Source organism: Lemur catta, chromosome 21, assembly GCF_020740605.2.
Source record: "Lemur catta isolate mLemCat1 chromosome 21, mLemCat1.pri, whole genome shotgun sequence".
Taxonomy (NCBI): Eukaryota; Metazoa; Chordata; class Mammalia; order Primates; family Lemuridae; genus Lemur; species Lemur catta.
Window position 1 is genome coordinate 12,998,553 of NC_059148.1, and position 14,459 is coordinate 13,013,011.

The following is a 14,459-nucleotide window of genomic DNA, read 5'->3' on the forward strand; positions in this document are numbered from 1 at the left end:
CGGTAAATCACCACCATCTCACTCTTAGCACACTGAAGAAAAACCTGTCCTCTTGAGAGACTGAATTTAAAAGTTCCAATTAGGGGTTTAGCTCAGTAAGGAAGGAAATCCTTTTAGTAAAAGTGCTTGTTATCACACGGATGATAGTTTCACACTGAACGTGGAACGCCGGGGTTCTGTTTGGGAGATGGCTTGCAAACAAAACACGTTCATCCAGACTTCCTTCCCTTTTCCTAAGGAGGAAACAGCTGTCAGTTTGTGATATAATCAGGAGAGATCCAGGGGGCTGGGGGGGTGGGGAGTCTCTTAGCATCCAGTGGGTCCCAGCCTTTCCTTCTCAGATTCTCCTCCTGAGTGTGAGAAGAAATTGAAAACATGTGAGAAAAAAATTCAGCTTCTAACCTCCCCACTCTTGTATTTTTCCTAGAAACATAAAAAATTTCCATGAATATTCAGCATGTGTGTTTTTGACTTACTAAACATTATAGTCAAGTGATTCTTTATTCGACTGAGACTGGGAAGAAGCAAGTAGGCAGTTAATGAGCACCTAAGGTTTCCCTTTCATTTTTGACTTAGCAAATCTGAGGAGGAGAAAAATCATTCGTGATATGGAGGCAACAAGAGTGTCCAGGATTTACCTTTAGCTATTTGGATTTCAGGTCTTGAGATACCTTTGTTCCCACGCTCTGCCTTTGGTTTGCTGGCTAATTGGTATGGATGTCACATGCCCCGGCAGTCACCTGCATGTATTGAGTGCTCACTGTGACCTAATCGTAAGTGCTTTACATCCATCCCTCATCATTCATCTTCATCCAGTGAGATGAACATTAACCCCATTTAATGGACGAAGAAACTGACACTTAGGGGAAAGGATCTGCCCAAGGTTGGGATTAATACTCAGGTCAGCCCCTCTCCAGTCTGGGCTCCTGTCTGCTGTGTAGCAAGGATTTTCACTTTTTTAGTTGCCTGGTGAGAAGAGAGGATAAGAATGCAAACTGAGTGTTCTGAATTGTGCCCCCCGGTTGAGGGACTGTGTTAGACCTGCAGAGCAGAGACCTGGCTGTTCTCATCGGATTAGAAAAAGTAGGATGGACAAAAGGTTTCAGAGAACCCTGGGAAACACAGCCAGGATTTTATAGACTTGGGCAGCATGACAGTTGAGCGCTGGGCCTACTTTAAAGTCATGAGGATAAGCAAGGTGCTAGACACTGGCTCTAACCCTTGGCCAGGTAAGTGGCAAAGCATTCTGGCCGTTTTAGGGATGCTGTCGGTTGTGGGAGACTGAGTTAGCATCCTGGGAGGACTTTTATTTTCACTCTGTCCCCATCATTTTACTTTTGTAACCCCCTGGGTGAGGCCAGTGGGTACTCTCCAAGCAGGCAGACAGAAAATGCCTGCGTCTGCCCCCGATGCAACCTCAGAGTGCCCACTTCCTTTTCCAACTTGGTATCAGCCCACCCCCAGTCCAAAGGTCAAGAGAGATTAAGTAAGAAGGATGATGTGCTTGAAAAGAGAAAGTAGAATGGAGAACATTGCAGTTTTTAAAGTCCCCTTGCCATTTTTAAGATGGTTTTGAATCCGGATTTCTTTTTAATAAAAGGTACAAAGATTAAAGGAAACATGTATTAAATACCTGCGATGAAACAGTACAGCAAAGTGGACAGACATAGGCTTTGAAGTCGGGGGGTGGGAGGGTTGTGTCCCTGCTTTGGCGTGTAGACTGGTGAGTTATGTGATTTCCTCTGAGCCTCAGTTTCCTCATCTGTAAAAGGTTAATAGCACCTCCTACAGATGGCACAAAGTAGATGTGACCGCTGGACAGGGTGCTTGATGCAGATTAAACACTACTGGCCTTTTGGGAGATGGAGGTAGTGGCAGAATGGGGAGAGAGTACACAAGATTACAAAGTGTGTCCCCTGCCAAGAAGGACCTTCCCCAAAATGATCTGAGACTTTGCATTTCAGCTGAGGACTTTTCCAGGTATAAAATTTATGCCGTTTTGTTTTTCACCCCAGGTTTGGACTTCCCCAAAACTCCTTTCACAGGGACCAACGCCACTTGCTAATGTGACAAACACCAGCTCCTTTTCCCCCGACCGCAGTGACTTTGGCTGGGAGTGGAGTGGTGGCCGCGGCCGGCCCCGTCTCTTCTCAATGCCGCCCTCGGCAGGCTCCGAGGACCGGTGGCAGCCATGCCTCCCCCTGCCGCCGCGGTTCCTTGCCCCCGGCGCTGACCTGCACGGTGGGCGCCCTCAGGACCCCCGAGGACTGATTGTCTGACCTTGCCTCACAGCCCCAGTAACACCTGCCCCCAAGATGTCGCTCGAGTGGCTGGTGGCCTGGAGCTGGTCGCTCGATGGCCTGCGGGACTGCATCGCCACCGGCATCCAGTCTGTGCGGGACTGCGACACCACCGCGGTGGTCTCGGTGGCCTGCCTGCTGGTCCTGTTTGTGTGGTACTGCTACCACGTGGGCAGGGAGCAGCCCCGGCCCTACGTGTCCGTCAACTCCCTCATGCAGGCCGCGGATGCCAACGGGCTGCAGAACGGCTACGTGTACTGCCAGTCGCCCGAGTGCGTGCGCTGCGCCCACAACGAGGGCCTCAACCAGAAGCTCTACCACAACCTGCAGGAGTACGCCAAGCGCTACTCCTGGTCCGGCATGGGCCGCATCCACAAGGGCATCCGCGAGCAGGGCCGGTACCTCAACAGCCGGCCCTCCATCCAGAAGCCCGAGGTCTTCTTCCTGCCCGACCTCCCCACCACGCCGTACTTCTCCCGGGACGCGCAGAAACACGACGTGGAACTGCTGGAACGGAACTTCCAGACCATCCTGTGCGAGTTCGAGACCCTCTACAAAGCCTTCTCAAACTGCAGCCTCCCGCAGGGCTGGAAAATGAACAGCACCCCCAGCGGGGAGTGGTTCACCTATTACTTGGTCAATCAGGGGGTGTGCGTCCCCAGGAACTGCAGGAAGTGCCCACGGACGTACCGCTTGCTCGGAAGTCTTCGGACCTGTATTGGGAACAATGTTTTTGGGAATGCGTGCATCTCCGTGCTGAGCCCCGGGACTGTGATAACGGAGCACTATGGACCCACCAATATCCGCATCCGGTGCCATTTAGGTATGTCGCGCGGGGACAGGGGTCTCCTGGCACGCACGTGTCTGAGTACCTTCCCTCTGACTTGTGGGAATGGAGACATCGCGGAAGCTCAAGTAGCCAGAATCGTGTGCCTTTTGACATTGTTCACTGCACTTTTATCAAAAATTGGTGCATTGCATGTAAACTATTTTGACAGCAGAGATTGAGTCAAAGAGAATCTTACGATCAGTATAAACCTAATTTCTAACAGCAGCTCTGTTTAAAAAGAACTTTCCGCAATGATGGAAATGTTCTCCATCGTCATTGTCCAAGACAGTAGCCACCAGCCACGTGGGCCTGTTAAGTGCTTGACGTGTGGCTTCTGCAACTGAGGGACTAAGTTTTTAGTTTAAATTTCAGTCGCCACGTGTGGCTTGTGGCTACTGTTTTGCACAGTGCAGCTCTCTAAGACTGTTAAGATGCTTGCAGAGGCTCTTAATGACGTCCAGGAGGCTGTGAGAGATGCTCAGTGTCTGCACAACGATCAGGGACGAAATGATACTTGGTGTTAAGTTTATTTAATTCAGATTCTAAGATGATTGGTAAGATGTGTCTTGTGTGTACGGCAGTGGTTTTGCAAACTGGGTCCAGAGTTAAACTGCCATTGTGGGCAGCCTGTGCCAGCTAGCTGCGTTCCTCTGGGCAAGTCATTTCACCTCTCTGAGCCTCAGTTTCCTCATCTAGGAAACAGAGGTCAAAGATCACCCCCTACAGAGTTATTTTGAGCATCTGATCAGGCAAACGCATGTTGCAAAGTATTTATTCCCACAGAGCCTGATACAGGGCGAGGACTGAATCAATGCTGGCTTAGAAACAACTGGGTAAATGGGGATATTCGTGCCCCAGAATGCCCATTCCTGGCGAGTGGTAATGAAAGGTTGGCTACCGGGACGGTGGCATCACTGGTTAGCATCCCACACGAGAGTGTGCTGAGATGGCCTTAGCAACGTCCAGCTGTAGGAAGTGTGCGTCGCCGCCTCAGCTGCAGAAGGAAGAGCAGAAATAGGAGCCTGGCATATAGGTTGGAGCGGGGATTTCATAACCGTGTGCTGCAGAGGAGCCTCGGGCCGCCGGGGGAGGAGCCTGAGCCGGGAGCCCCGGCCCCTCCGCCCCCTCTTCACCCACATTAGCTCTGCTGCTCCCCGTCTCTGTGTGGGGATCTGAGTAAGACGCAGTTTGGACAGAGGCCTTCCCTGCTTACAAAAGAAGAAGAAATAACTAGATTAGAGCAGCTGACGTGGTAGGGATGTCAAGAGAAAGGCAGGACAGGGTGGAGGTTCTAGGGGGTGGAGGGGAGCCTGAATTTGTGGTCAGCAGTGAGACTCTGGGCAGGTAACTGAGTCCTGCCGTGCCTCAGTTCGTCATCTGTAAAATGGGGAGATGGTACTTACTCCCCAGGATTATCAAGAGGACTAAATAAGTAGCATCCTATATGGCCACTTGGCACAGTGCCTGGCACGTGACAGCACTTGATAAATGGTAGCTGGTAGCTATGGTGATCAAACCCTGTGATCACCGGACAGTGTGAAAAACGGTCCACGAGACGTGGTCTCTGCCCTCAGGAAACAGTGGAAAATGAACAGGTTTTGGAAACAAACAGAGCTGGACTCGGGTCCTGGCTTCGCCCCATTTACCAAGTGCCCTTGAGCAGGGCCCTGAAGCTCTGGGAACCTCCATTTTCTGCCCCCCAGAATAGAGGTAACGATGCCTACCTCTGGGGTGCTTTGGGTAGAACTATCACTTGTAAAGTGCTTGGCAGGTAGAGGGCGGTCAGTTAATATAAGTGGTGGGTGATAATCCAAGTGATGCCCGGGATCAATAAAACCGCTGTGCGAGGCACCGGGGCGCACTCTGAGACCAGGAGCAAGGGCTGCAGTTGGGGTGCTCTGGGGACATGCGCCTGACCCTGCAGGATCCATGGGTGCCGCCCGGGTGGAGCAGGGGAGAGGAGTCTTCCCCCGGGGGCCTGGGGGAGCCGTGTCTAGGCTTGCTGGGGAGACCAGCGGTGTGGGCTGAGGTCGGACGGGTCAGGTGGGAGCGAACCATGGGGGGCGTCGAGCCAGGCGTGCGAATCCAGGCTGTGTGCAATGAGGAGGGAAGCTTTCCTTTTTAAAGGTTTTCCTTTATAAGTTTTTTAAAAGCTTCAGAATGACAGGGAAGGGCGTTCGAGGATCAGCGTGGTGGAATTCGGGGCAGGAGTGTCGAGGAGGAAGGACTGGGCTAGGCTTTGCTTCCTGTGGGTTAGTGCGTGTTGTGTGTGTGTGTACGATGTCCACGTGCACGTGTGCATGTGTGAAACCTCACTGGGGCCCGCCATGCCCTTCTCGGCCCAGCCAGGTACTTGCCAGAAAAAGCGGGTCCTCCATGTTCCCAGGGACGGCAGGAAACCTTGGAAAACGTCCCACTGCGGCGTGGCTGGTTCTCCACGGCCAAGGCGAGCTCCCCGGCTGGGTTTTCTCACCATTTCCTTCTTCACACCGTCATACGCACATTAATATCCACCCAGCAAGCAAACAAAGGTGTGTTAGGCCACACCTGGCCTGAAGGTGGAGGCACCTGCAGTTCGAAACTGTGTGTCGTTCAGGCTTCTAAGACTTGGGCTTTATATAAACACACGCACATACGGAACTGTGCTCTTGAAACGCCAGCCCTTTCTCCTCTTCCTCTGCCTTCTGTCTGAGCTGTGGCTGATGGAACTGTCCCTGCGGCCCTCTGAAAGCCCAGCCACTGCTCTTCATTTCCCCAGCCCATTTGTCTGGGACACGTTTGCCGAGCCCTGCCGTGAGCTACCTGCAGAAGTGGCGTCACCTAGTCCCAACGTCCCGTGCAGCCCCAGGGCCGCTCCGGGCCAGCCCGTTCCCCAGCTCCGTGCGTGGGGCCGGATGGTCCAGAGGCACCGCCACAAACTTGCAGAAAACCACCTCTGCAACTCACCAGGCAGATGTTGCCGGGGAGGCAGATACCGCATGAAAATGCATGAGTTGTGTTCAGCAAATTCTAGCCAAATAAGCACGACTGGACTCCTTGTTTTTCTTCTGTGCATATGTTGTCAGATTTCTAGGCAGTCTAGCTGGGTCGTGCTGGTGGATCAACTCGTGTTTGCCTCGGCCACCCTGAGTGTTGGTCACCAGCCTCCTGAAGTGGGGGCCGCTGGTGGGCAGAGCTCTTCCTCCACCCTCCTTCCTGCTTCCTTCGGGGGTTGGTGGGGACACAACAGCAAGCCCTGAGCCACAGAGGAGCCTGGGACACATGGGGGACTGTCCTAGGCCATGTGGAGGGCCTGCTTCTATCCCCTAGAGCCACTGGAATGCTCTGTTTGGGGACGTACTGATCATTTCTGCCAGCTGAGCTGGTTTGTGGGCAGTAGGCAGGCATGGGCCGTTGGAAGGCTGGAGCAGGGGGAGGCGGAGGGGGAGGGCAGGCAGCAGGGGGTGTCAAGCCAGCAAGCCAGGCCCTTTTTCCATTGCACCGTGGCACGTGGCGATGAATCATCTATGGAGAGAAAGGGGAGCTTCTCTCTGAAACCCCTGGGGTGGCTGTCCCTGCAGAGAGCTACTATTCCTAAAGGCCTTCACCTGAGTCACACACAAAAGGAAAACGTGGCCTGTGTGGCCCTCTCCCTGGGCCAGGGAGTGCACACTGAGCGCTTTATAACCCCCAGCTGTTACTACCCAGAGCAGGGAAATCAACAGTGTCGGCTTACCTAATGAAATGCACTGCTGAGAACTGAAACATACCAACTACAAGACAATCAGCAATCACTTGAGCACCACTGCTAATAGTGTAACTAGAATTTATATCATAGTGCCCAGTTTTATAAGAGCCTGTTCTTTGGAGCCAGCCAGACTCAGCTTAGCAAGCACTACATAGTAACTTTTCAGCAGATCACTAAACTTCTCAGTTGTTCCATCTGGAAAATGGGTGAAGTGACGTATGAAAATGGGTAAAGTGGCCCAGTGCAGTGGCTCATGCCTGTAATCCTAGCACTCTGGGAGGCTGAGTCAGGAGGATCACTTGAGCTCAGGAGTTTAAGACCAGCCTGAGTAAGAAGGAGACCCCATCTCTACTAAAAATAGAAAAAAATAACCGGGTGTCGTGGCTTGCACCCGTAGTCCCAGCTGCTCAGAAGGCTGAGGCAGGAGGATCGCTTGAGCCCAGGAGTTTGAGGTTGCAGTGAGCTATGATGATGCCACAGTACTCTAGCCTGGGCAACAGAGCAAGACTCTGTCTCAAAAAAAAAAAAAAGAAAGAAAGAAAGAAAATGGGTGAAGTGATATATATATAAAGTATTTATTTAGCATAAACCTGTACACAGTAAGTCTTCAGTTATTGGTAACAAGGATAAAAGTTGCATAGCAGCCCTAGAAGGTTAAGTGTGCTAATGTCCCCTCTTTACAGATGAGAAGGGTATGGCTCAGAGAGGTTGAGTGCATTGCCCAAAGTCACACAGCACATAACGGATAGAGCCAGATGTCTGTCCCCAAGTCCTTTGTCCTTCCTTCTCCTCCATGTGACCTCTTTATTTGAATTATTACTCTGTACATGCTTCCTGGAACCATTATTTCTGGTTCAAAGAATGCATTAAAATACTCTGGCTGCTAGAGAGAAAATCATTTCATTTTGTCATAAAGGACATTAAATCACAGGGAGAATGCCAACTTGCCCAGGGTCATTGTTGTCACAGTGAGTCACAGACCCCCACCATCCCAACCCCTCTTCCAGGGCTCTGCTTCCTCCTGGGTTGTCCTTCCTGAGAGCTGTCGGGCTGACCCCACCCCTTCTGCAATCATTAGACAGCTGTGATGGTGTCTTCATTTATGGACATCGAGGCAGTGACAGGGGCCAAGTGTTTCTGCAGACTCTTGGGTTGGAAGTGGGGACGTGAAGGGGCACCCATGGCAGTGGTCCAACTGGACCCCTCCTGGGTTATGGCACCCTAGCCTGGGCCTCGCCACTTGCATTTCAAGCGTTTGTCTCCTAAAAAGGTGCCAGTCTGTTTCCTCTTCCAGGTCCTAGGGTTGTCCTCCAGTTTCCCAGAATGAGGCCAGGGAAACTCAGACTGATGAACTCAGAACATGCCATCCTCCAGCCTTAAGATGGATTTAAAGGTTAGAACCTTTAAAAGACGAGAACACTGTGTGAGCCCTTCCATCTTTACTTGCAACCAAAATGGCCCTAGAGGTGGGACTATGGTGAACACACTTATGGGGCAAGGCTGGGCTCTAAACCCGACCTCCCTCCACTTCCGGGGGTCCCATGGTTTGGCTTCTGGAGTCTCAAAAGGGTAGTGCGAGCCTCCGTCTGTGGCTCTAATCAGAGGAGTCCATGACCCAGAATAGACGAAGCCAATGAAGGAATGAGTTTTTGCCAAGAGCACAGGGAGTCCAAGATCAAGGCGCCAGCACTGTCGGTGTCTGGTGAGGACCCAAGGGGCAGGGACGGCGCCTTCCCGCTGTGTCCTCACACGCTGGAAGGAAGTGAACAAGTGCCCTTGGGCCTCTCACGGGGGCACCGACTCCCGCTCATGGGTGCTCCACCTTCACGACCTGATCGCCCCCCGAAGGCCCCAGCCCCGACACCATCATCTTGGGGTTCAGGCTTCAACGTGTGAATGTTCTGGGGACGCGGACATTCAGACCACGGCATGGGCTCCGGAGGGGCGAGGCAGGAGGCTGTCTCCAAAGCAGATGGCCCCGGCCTCCTGGCCCGCCCGGCGTCCGCCAGCCTTCACCCTCTTTCTTCTGTTTTTCCCTTGAGGTCTGAAAACCCCAAATGGCTGTGAGCTGGTGGTCGGGGGAGAGCCCCAGTGCTGGGCAGAAGGACGCTGCCTCCTCTTCGATGACTCTTTCCTGCACACCGCGTTCCATGAAGGTGAGTGGCTGCCTTCCCCGCTTCCTTTTTTTTATAAAAGAAAAAAATTAATAGACTTTATTTTTTAGAGCAAATCTAGGTTTTTGGAAAAATTGAGCAGAAATTACCAAGTAGGCCCCTTCACATCAGCCCCACTCCCCCCACACACACAGTTTGCCCTCCTTGGTTGCAATTGACGAGCCGGTATTGACACACTATTATTGACGTCTGTAGTGTACATTGGGGTTCATGCTTGGTGTTAGACATTCTGTGGGTTTTGACAAATGTATGAGGACGTGTATCCACCATGACACTGTCACACGGAATAGCTTCATTGCCCTGAAAACTCCCCTGTGCCCTGCCTGGTCGTTCTTCCCTCCGCCTCCTTCCATCCACCCCGCTCGGAGCCTCACGAAGCCACGTTACATTCCTGACCGGAGAGGAAGAGGTCTCCTGATCCGGGCTGAGGGACAGGATGGGCCCCCGCCCCAAAGCTCTGCCTGGGTCCTGGCTCTAGGGTGGTCTGACCCCCTCCTGTCGCCCCCTCCCTGCCCCCAGGCTCAGCAGAGGACGGCCCACGGGTGGTTTTCATGGTGGATTTGTGGCATCCGAACGTCGCAGCGGCCGAACGGCAGGCCCTTGATTTCATCTTTGCCCCGGGACGATGAGGGTGTCTCCCGTGCTGGAGTCGGTGAGAGGGGCCGCGGCGAGCCTGGGCAGACCGTGGCACCGTCCAGCCTCTGCCCGTGTCGTGTGTCGCGATTCCACGCTCAGAAACCTGCCTCGATGGAAGGGTCTTATCTGGGACTTTTATATCCTGTTGCGTCCCTCTTTCCTTTGGTTATTGTAAATGGAAACTTCTCAGCTTGTATTTCCTTAGGTTTTTTTTTTTTTTTCTTTCCTTCCAATCATTTGCTTCTGAGATTCTTTTCTGGCCTAATAGCGCATTCCTTTGACTCTGTGACCAGAGACTCAGTGCCCTTGTGAGTCTGTGTTTCGTTGCTACTTGTCTCTTCGAGTGCTCTGAAATACAGTAACCAAATGGTTATTTGTCTGAATGTAATAACGTAGAACTTCTTGTGGTCATCGTGAAAGAAGAAAAACCTAAAAACTGCAAACCAGAGAGCTGCAGGAACTTGGCCTCTGATGTTGGCACCCAGGGGACCCTGCAGCAGGGCAGGGGGAGGGTCTGCAGTCCCCCCACCCGGGGGCTTCAGTAGCAGGTGGAGGGGCTGCCAGACACGGTCAGGGTGGTGCACAGCGTCCGGGCCCAGGGAAACTGTCACCATCGCTCCCCTCACCCCAACCCCCAGCAGGTCCCCGATGGTAACGGCATTTGGCCCGTGGGACTGGAGGCTGTCCTTTCAACCCGGCTTTCCGACAAAGCCGAAGCAGGTGTCCCCAAGAGCCAAGCTGCAGCTCGCACAGAGCAGCCACGAAATGTGTAATCCACTTACCTCACTGCCTACAGAAGCCCTACTGCCAAACCAGGCCTGGAAGATTCCCAGATTTAGTTGTTTTGAGTCCATGGTGATGAACATTAAGACCACTGGGTTGGCTGATAAGAGCCGTGGTAGGATAAGACCTCCCTCATCCAGTGACATTCTGGGAAAAGCTTTCTTTGGCAAAACTGGAATCAAAGATCTGACCAAAGTGTCTGTTTTGCTTTGGAGTTCTGTTGCCTACGTGTTTTGTTTTTTTTTTCCATTTATTTGTACATAAATGTTCAAACACTAGACACAGAGATAGTGGAAGAGTCAGCCCTGTGTCTTTGTCATTGCACAAAGGTGTGCGTGGAGTGACAGTGACCCAAGCCAGTGTGCGTTAGTGAGGACACAGGGAAGACCTGCAAACCCAAAGGACCCATGGTCGCTGTGCTGGCTTTCTGGTCTCCCGTGAAGAACATGCAGACCTCGTCCCAAAGGAAAAGGCCAGGAAGCCAGTGTCAGGCGCTCAGACTAGAAACCGCCTCTGTTAACTGATTCGTGAAAGTGTAGCCGGCCAGCCGGCCTAGAGATGCCTCGTTTGGAATGGTGTATCGTGGGCAGTGTCAGATTTACAAATCCAGGGAGTGGTCTGCAGTATACCTGGTCACAGGTACAGGTCCTATTTATATCAGAATGGGAACAAGCAGCTTCGATAAGGTACAACTGTCTGACGTAAACACAGTCTGAAATGCACTAGGTAGTAACTAGCAAGTGTGCAAAGGGAACATGTCTACATTCTAGCAAAATGTCTGCACAGATACTTAATCAGTGATGAGAATGCAGGAAAAGGCAGGAATTTCAAATACAGCTGAAGTCTTTTTACTAATTAATTATCTTGTTAAAGAATCACTGAGGTGCATGATTTCTATACATCCTGACTGCTCTACGTTTACAAAATCAACAGCCCACGCAGGTACCTGGCTACCTGTGTTCATGTGACGTGGTTGGGGATCAGAAGATAAATAAAGGATCTTGCTGAAAACCAGAGGGAAGTAGTAACGTCGTCTGTTACAAAGAAGACGTGCCCTGATTGGGACACGTGTGTGACTCTGAGGCTCTTGTTTTGAGCAGTGTTGTCACAGAGACAGGCAGGACCCAAACTGATCACGGATAGTGATCGAGGCAACGTGTATTTCTAGAATCATGGGCGTGGGGTGGGGGAGAGGGGAGCCGATCTGTGGAATGTTAAGGAACTATAGATGCTGGTCTGGGCAGAGAACAAGGACTTTGGCGTCAGGAAAACTGAGCATTTGGGACTCAGCTCCGAGTCTGCTCCCTTGTGACCTTGGCAAGTCCCCTGGCCTCTCGCTCAGTCTGCCCCTCTGTAGAGACATTACCTGGCAGATGACAACGCTGGTTCCCTTTCTGCCACGGCAGAGTAGAGGCAGGTGGAGAGGAAGGACGGTGCAAGGAAAAGACGTGGCCAGGGGAGCCCGTGGCTACTTCCAGTTGCCTCTGTCTAATCATGGAGGAAGAAGACTATCCCTCCAATAGCTATGTTTTTACTTTCTTCCCTCTCTCAGAAGAGGGAGAGGGGACTCTCGTGGCCAGGAGCCGCAGGTGTCTGTGCAGCAAGCCAGGCCGGCTGGGCAGCTGTAGCGCGCGGAAGGGAAGAGCGCCACGCGCCTGGGACCACGATGTTTCTCACCCTGCTGAAGCGTGTGTTGCCAACTAGGCAATTGCTAAATTAATTTGCACGTTACAGCTCGGGATGCTCAAGGTGAGAAAGGGGAGCCGCCCGCCCAGCTGCCAGCGGGAATCCTGCCTCCACCCCGAGGCAGCCTGCGTTCGCTGCCAGCTCCCTCCGTGCCCCGCGGGCAAGGCCAGACCTGGCACCCGACTCGCACAAGGTCACAGCCCGGGTCTCCCGACGCCAAGCCCTTCCTCCCAGGCACCCGCTCATCATCCCCCCGAGTTACCTACATTGTCTGGGTTATGTCTCTGGTGACAGTGACCAAACTTGTAAGACTGAGTGTCCCACAGCATACGGCAGGAGAGAGGAAGACTCATCCTAAGCCGCTGGTTCTTTACTTTGGCCACACAATACGGTCACCTGGGGAACCCTGATGCCCACACCTCACCCCCAAAGCATCTCATTTCGTTGTTCTGGGAGTGGGGCCCAGGCACGGGTATTTTTTAAAATTCGTTTCCCGTCGTGATTCTATGTGTACCTGGGGCCGAGGGTCACTGCTCTGAGTGGCAAGAAGGGTAAGGCTTTGCAACCAGCCAGCTGGGGGTAGAGTCTGGGCTGTGCCCCTGTGTAACGCCAGGCGGGCCACCTGACCTTGGTCTCTAGGGGACGGCCAGTGTCTAACCCTCTCTTGCCAACAGTGCCATGAGGAGCCTCTTGCAAGACCACAGCGTCCCCCATGCTCAGTCCCTGCTGTCCAGGACCGGACCCAGCCCCAGCTCCTGGGCTGGGCACGTGATCCAGACCTGCCCAATCAGAGCTTCCCAAACTCCTGGCCGCTCAGATCGGGTCAGGGCTGGGCACGTGATCCAGACCTGCCCAATCAGAGCTTCCCAAACTCCTGGCCGCTCAGATCGGGTCAGGGCTGGGCACGTGATCCAGACCTGCCCAATCAGAGCTTCCCAAACTCCTGGCCGCTCAGATCGGGTCAGGGCTGGGCACGTGATCCAAGTTCTTTTGCTGGGACCATTGAGAAAGAGAGGCCACTTCTCACGGGGTGGGGTGGGGTGGGGTGGGGGGTCTAGTGTTAAGAAAACCCGAGAGTGAAACCCACAGAGGCGCCACCGTGCGGCGGTCACGCGTCCTGAGTACAGCTCCGCCTCGGCACTGTTCCGTTAGAGGCGCCAGTAAACGCCCTTTGTATTCTTAAGCCAAGTTCCAGTCGTGGTTGCTATCCCTTGCCACCAAAAAGTCCTAATCTCTGTGAACGCCAACTAAGGCTTCAATAAGATGGTATTATGTCAACTTCTGGGTGGACAGGAGGTGCCCCATACACACTTTTAAAATGTAAACACGAGTGGGCTCAGGACAAAAGGCTGATGTGAGGACCGTCCTGCCTGCCACCAGCCACCTTCCCTAACGCTCCCCTCCCCGGCTGCATCTTGCTAACCAGATGTAAACACAGGGAACAGGACAGAATAAGGCCACATATTTTAGAACTGCTGACAGATGGCAGTGAAAATACTCAAGCAGATTGTAGCATTAGGAGGCAGGAGGCAGCACACACAGGGACTGGTTCGCTTTCCGCCTCCTTCCCAGGCGCGCGCTGGTTCTAAGTGCTGGTTACCCGCTGTCCCCCGTGTCTCCGCTCCTCCCGTGCACTGGCCACCCCGAGTTCAAGGTGAGGTCCTCGCTGCTGTGAGCGCACAGACGCCGGGCCCCCCATGAGGTTCCTTCCCACGCATTATCCTATTCGATACTTGGCGGCCACACTGGGGCAGGGATGGTCACACACATTGAACACGGGAGAAAACCGAGGCTCCGGGCAGCCAGGTGACATGAACAAGGTCATGTGGCCAGTCGGAGGGCCAGCTGGAATTGGAAGCCATGCACCCAGGCTCGCAGCTCAGTGCATCTTCTGAGGTCTGGACACAAGGACAGGCCTCGCTCTCCCTGGTGTGCAGGGACCCCTTTGGGAGGCTGGTGGCCTCAGGACACACAACACGGAGCTCCATTTTCTGAGGGCCCACAAGAGGGCAGGCCCTTACATCCATCCCCTTCTCCTCTCCATCTCAAAGAGGACACTCATATTCAAAGAAATAAAGCGACTGGCAATTGCCACAGCAGTTAAATTGCAGAGCTGTGACTTGAACCCGGCTCAGACACCAAAGCCCACGTCCTCCTGCCGCTGCCACGGCAATCGGCTCGGCCTGAGTGGGGAGGAAGGACGTCCACGGTGCCTTTGCAGCAGCACACACACGAGACGGCTTGTCTCACCCTCCCTCTGGCCATAGGGCCTTGCTGGGTCCCGCAGCCAGGGCACCAAGCCCTTTCCTTGGGGCGCTTGGCCC

At 53.3% G+C, this 14,459-nt stretch overlaps 1 protein-coding gene across 1 annotated transcript; it reads left to right on the plus strand.

Moving 5' to 3' along the window:
• Positions 1-1,944: 1,944 nt before the first annotated feature.
• ASPHD2 (aspartate beta-hydroxylase domain containing 2) lies at positions 1,945-10,054 on the plus strand. The gene is made up of 3 exons (XM_045534355.1): positions 1,945-3,123; positions 8,899-9,012; positions 9,550-10,054. Exons 1-3 carry the CDS (start codon positions 2,316-2,318, stop codon positions 9,657-9,659), a joined length of 1,032 nt encoding a protein of 343 aa, XP_045390311.1. The 5' UTR covers positions 1,945-2,315; the 3' UTR covers positions 9,660-10,054.
• Positions 10,055-14,459: the final 4,405 nt, after the last annotated feature.